At 43.0% G+C, this 5816-nt stretch overlaps 1 protein-coding gene across 3 annotated transcripts in view; it reads left to right on the forward strand.

The window, feature by feature from the left end:
* The window catches only part of Thoc5 (THO complex 5), a 36833-nt gene that overhangs the window by 9438 nt on the left and 21579 nt on the right, over positions 1-5816 (forward strand). For all 3 annotated transcript variants that reach the window (XM_013353375.2, XM_005366150.3, XM_013353376.2), the window contains exons 4-6: positions 170-283; positions 398-495; positions 2219-2365. In XM_013353375.2, the coding sequence (XP_013208829.1) occupies positions 170-283; positions 398-495; positions 2219-2365 (359 nt within the window). The remainder of the gene's footprint in view (positions 1-169; positions 284-397; positions 496-2218; positions 2366-5816) is intronic.

A 5816-nucleotide genomic window follows, 5' to 3' on the forward strand; every position in this document is an offset into this window, starting at 1 on the left:
AAACTTAGGCATGCTGCTCTGCAGACTGTTGGCTACGTGGTCAGTCTTCTGTTTCCAGGCTCCCTTTAGAGTTTGTTTATTGCCCTGGATGGTGTTGGCTTGGCAGCAGCTAGGGTATGAAGGGATCTGATCCATCATCTGTTGGTCTTTACCATTTTTTTGTGCACAGGCCATTGAAATTGAAGAACGAAGGATCCAGAGCTGTGTGCATTTCATGACTCTAAAGAAGCTTAACCGATTAGCTCACATCAGGTTAAAGAAAGGAAGAGATCAGACCCATGAGGTAGAGTTGAAATTAATAGCCTGACTATTCTCTGTCCCCACTGTAACTGACTGATCTGACTTGCTGATACTCAGTCTTGCCCTAAATTGCCCTGTTCACCTTGTCTTCCTTCAGGCCAAGCAGAAAGTTGATGCCTACCACCTGCAGCTGCAAAACCTGCTCTACGAAGTGATGCACCTGCAGAAGGAAATCACCAAATGCCTGGAGTTCAAGTGAGTTTGGGGGACAGGGCTTTGATGTACATGTGGTAATGCTTGTTCTTCATGGTGTGAATGATCCCTTCTTTATAGGAGCACCAGCAAGCTTAAAGACTGAGGATTTGAGGATTACTTGGAGTGGGAGAATCTCAAGCAGTCATTTCAAACTACACAAAGAACTGTGGAAACCTCTCTGACCTTTTGCATTTTGGGCTCAGCACTTGTTAAAAGCAATTCTTTCTCCTCAACATGTATTATTATTATATCTATGTACTGTGCTAGAATACTAGCACCTACTTGCTCTATTGAAAAAATAATGTACCTGTTGGTCAACATCTCCCTCTCCAATACTATTTTTGACATTATGACAGTTGAAAATGTATAAAAACAGCACGAATGTGATGCCCTACTCTATAATCATATCATTGTTTTGATGGAAGTTGGCAAAGTCAGAATATAATAGAACTCAGGCAGGTGACCACAGAGAAGGATCATGAGCTTTGGAGTTAACATCCAGGCTTTGCCCCTCACTAGCTGTATGATCTTGGAAACATTGGAAAAAGAGCCAGGCAGTGATGGTGCACAACTTTAATCCTAGCACTTGGCAGGCAAAGGCAAGTAGCTCTCTGAGTTCAAGGCCATCCTGGTCTACAGGGTGAGTCCCTCAACAGCCAGGGCTACACAGAGAAACCCTGTCTCAAACAAACAAGAAAAATGGGGGAAAAAAAAGTATAGCTAATTTATATAATAAGTAATGATTTTTTTTAATATTTATTTATTATGTATACAATATTCTGTGTATATGCTTGAAGGCCAGAAGAGGGCACCAGACCCCATTACAGATGGTTGTGAGCCCCCATGTGGTTGCTGGGAACTGAACTCAGGACCTTTGGAAGAGCAGGCAGTGCTCTTAACCACTGAGCCATCTCTCCAGCCCCTAAGTAATGATTTTTAAATGGAGATAAAATCCTCATCTTTAAGAACTAGATGAGGTGAGGATAGCATATAATAGGTGCTTATTTTATTTTTGAGATTTTTCTAGACCAGGTTTCTCTGTGTAGCCCTAACTATCCTGGAACTCACGCTATAGACCAGGGTGGCCTCGAACTCATAGAGATCTGCCTGCCTCTGCCTCCTGAGTGTTGGATTACAGGTGTGTGCCGTCCTCACCTCACATGGTGCTTATTAATGTATGGTAACTCTGATGCTTATTTCCCCAGTGCAGAATCAGGCTTCTTTTATAAGAATACTTAGAAACGAGCAGAAATTAAAGCCACTAGATTTTTTTTTCCCACATCCAGTTCTGCCAGTCTGGCTTTTTCTAGTGAAATGTCTTAAAGTTAGGTGTAGACGCCTAGGCTTATTCGTCTGTGATGATGTGTCTTATCTTGGTTTCAATATGATGGCATAAACCTAGACTATGGGAATTCTGAGTTTCTTGGCTAATAGTTCTCCTGTTCAACCAGGAGACATTTGTAAATTCATCAAACATCCTTTTCAAGTATTCAACTGATTTGTTGACAAATAGATTGGGCAACATGGGCAAATGGCCTTGTGGTTGTCACTAATAGCCTTTTGCCATACTGAAATGTCTGTCATTGAGCATTTGCTGAGAGAATTCGAGATCTCAAGTAGCTATATGTGGAGCTGCATGGGGATAAATCGATCAGCTGCTCCTAGAAAGTCACAGTTTGGGGTCCTGAAAATGGCTGCCTGATAACTTAGTTTTTGCTTACAGGTCAAAGCATGAAGAAATTGATCTGGTCAGTTTAGAGGAATTTTATACAGAGGCTCCACCAAACATTAGCAAGGCTGAAATCACCATGGGAGACCCCCACCAACAGACCTTGGCCCGTTTGGACTGGGAGCTGGAGCAGCGGAAAAGGTAGTGCTTCCTCCTCTCTGACCTCTTTAACCACACAATTGTAGGGCTGGATTATACAGGCCCAAATTTCTACAGTATGGCAGTCAAAATTCTAAATGACCTGACAAGGTACAATTTGCACCTGCCACACAAAAAGTGGTCGCCTAGCCCTTTGATAGTGAGACAAACTAACGCCATCCAAAGCAAGTGGTCAGGATATGCTAATGCCGTTGTGCTCCTTTGTGATTTAGGAGATTGCCTGGGAAAAAAGTGTTTTTCAGTCTACATGACAGAGCAGGCATAGATAGAAAGACGGGACTAGATGGACATAAAAGGTGTGGGCTTGACCACAGTCATTCTCCCGGCTACCTAGGAAACAGAATGCTAATGAGTTTCCCCCTCAGTTTATGTTTTGATATAAAAGCTGTTTGGAAAATAAACCCGGGTAATTTTCAGGATGTAAATTCAAGACTTTATAAAGGACCCCTAAAAACTCCCTCCTGATAAAGTCATGTAAGTTATGTCTTTATTTCCACACCTCCACTCTGGTTCAAAAAATAATTTATGTTGGGGCTGGACCCTGATAGTGCTTGATCCTGACCAGGATGAGACAGAATGACCAGGACCAAATCCCAGTTCTCATTAATTCACAGTGGAGTTTTCAAAGTTGACTGACCTCTGTCTGCGCTCAGCAGTAGAATGTTTGCCTACCGTGCACAAGGCTCTTGGCTCATTTTTCAAGACCATAAGTTAAAAACTGCACTGGAAGATGAATCAGATGGTTCAGTAGGTAAAGTACTTGTGTAAGATTTTGGACCTGAATTTGGGTCCCAAGCACATGTGAAAAAGCTGGATTAAGTGGCATGAGTCTGGGGTGTAGAGATGGGGGATCCTATGAAGTTTCTAGCCAGCCAACCTAGCCTAATCAGTGAGCTCCAGGTTCAGTGAGAGACCCTGTCAAAGTTGGATTGATGTCTGGTCTCTACATGTGCATGCATGGATGAGTACCCTCACATGTCCATGTACACATTTTGTACAAATTATAGTCATAAGTAAGAAATGATGGGGAGAGTCATAGAGGAATGCGGGGGTGACAAATAACAAGGTATGATGATACCCATGTATGAAAAAGTCACAGTGAAACCCATCTCTTTGTTTAGTAACTATTAGTTATTTTCCTTGATTCTGTGACAAAATCACTTAACAGAAGCACCTTGAGGGAAAAGGGCTTATTTTGCTTTGCCTTTGAAGATGAAGCAGTTGGTCCCTGTTCCTAGTCAGAAAGAGAGCAATGTATTCCTGATTGCTGGCTTTTTCCTTTTTATGTAGGATAAGATTCAAGCCCAGGGAGTAATGCTGCCTACTACTTTTAAAGCTTTCCTATAATTTAAGTGTGTGTGTGTGTGTGTGTGTGTGTGTGTGTGTGTGTGTGTGTGTGTGTGCGCGCGCGCGCGTGCACTCACAACACATGCATGCAGGAGCCAAAAGAGAACATCATATCCACCCCCACCCACGCAAAGAACTGGAGTTACATGTAATGGTTGTGAGCTGCCTAAAGACAGTGGGTACCAGAAACTGAGCCCTAATTTTCTGCATGAGTCGCAGATATTCTTACCTGCTGAGACATCTGCCCAGCCCTGCTACCCTCTTTAGAGTGAGTTTTCCCACCTCCATTAACCTAGTCAAGATTCTCCCTCAAGGATATTCCAGGAGACTCATCTCCTAGGTGATTCTAATTGTGTGTGTGGGGGGGGGTATGCTCATACATGGGGAGGTGAGAAGACGATTTTTATTTCGTTCCTTCGGCAGTGGGTTTGGGAAGTGAACTCCAGTCATCAGGCTTGAGCAAGCTCTTTAACTTGTTGGCCCTCTAGGAGATTCTAGATCTCATCCAGTCGGGTCAGTATTAACCATCACAACCCCATCCTTTGTCAAGGTGACACCAGGCATATCTATATCTCCTTTTTGTAATCATAGGCTCATATCCATTCCGTAATGCAGAGTATATCCAGTCCATCTCTAAAAGTCCCCATAGTTTTTAGCATTCTTTTTTAAAAAATATTTATTTATTTATTTATTTATTTATTAATTATACAATGTCCTGTCGTGTATGCCTGCAGGCCAGAAGAGGGCACCAGACCTCATTACAGATGGTTGTGAGCCACCATGTGGTTGCTGGGAATTGAACTCAGGACCTTTGGAAGAGCAGGCAATGCTCTTAACAACTGAGCCATCTCTCCAGCCCCCAGTTTTTAGCATTCTTAACACTATTCAAAATCCAATGTCCAAAGGCAGGTTTTTCTATATTGCCTCAACTGGTCACAAACTGCTGCACAAGCCCTCTTCTTGCCCCAGCTTCTCAGTGGTTAGAACTACAGGCATGCTACTACCATGTCTGGGCATGAAAGTAATTTTTTTCCTTTGAAATTGTAACACCTGAGGGGCTGGAGAGCTCAATCAGTGGTTAGGAACACATAGTGGCTCTTCCAGGGGACCCGGGTTGAGTTCCTATCACCTATTTAAGCTAACTCACTTTCACCTGTAACTCCAGCTCCGGGGATCTAATGTTTGTCATCTTTGGACACCTGCACTCATGTACATAAACCTCCAACACACACACACAATTTAAAAATAAAATCTTAAAAAATGTTAATAAATGAGAATGAAATTACTTTTTTTCCTTTTAAATGATTACTATTTTTATTTTGGGTTTTTGAGATAGAGTCTCTCTATGTAACCCTGGCTGTCCCAGAACTAGCTCTTGTAGACCAGGATGGCCTCGAACTCACAGAGATCTGCCTGCCTCTGCCTCCCAAGTGCTGGGATTAAAGGTGTGCGCCACCACCGTCCATCATGGACTCCTAATATTGTTTTTAATTTTACCTTTTATTATTGTGTGTGTGCATGGTGTATGTACCGTAACAAGTGTATGGAAGTCAGAGGACAACTTTGGAGTTGGTTCTCTCCTTCCCCGTTTTGTGAGTTCTGGGATTGCTCTCAGGTCATCAGGCTTGCACAGCAAGTGCCTTTATCCACTTACTGTGACTCTGAACTTCTGCTCTTCCTGCCTCCGCCTCCCAAGTGCTGGGATTATAGGTAAGTACCATGACATCTGGATTTATGTGGTGCTAGGCAAGCACTCTTCCAGCTGTACTATATCTTAAACTCTTTGTTGCTGCTTGTCCTTTTAGTTTTTTTGTTTTTGTTTTTTTCTTCTTTCAAGACAGGGTTTCTCTGTGTATCTCTGACTGTCCTGGAACTCACTGTGTAGACCAGGCTGGTCTTGAACTCACTGAATCAGCCTGCCTCTACTTATCTTGGTTAGGCTTTCTATTGCTGTGATAAACACTGTGACCAAAAGTGACTTGTGGGGGAGGGTGTGTTTCAGCTCACTGAGGGCAGCCAGGCAGGAGGCTGCAGTTCTTAACTGGAGCAGATCAATGGAGGAATGCTGTTACTGGCCTCTCCTCTT

This window comes from Microtus ochrogaster, unplaced genomic scaffold (assembly GCF_000317375.1).
Source record: "Microtus ochrogaster isolate Prairie Vole_2 unplaced genomic scaffold, MicOch1.0 UNK6, whole genome shotgun sequence".
NCBI lineage: Eukaryota > Metazoa > Chordata > Mammalia > Rodentia > Cricetidae > Microtus > Microtus ochrogaster.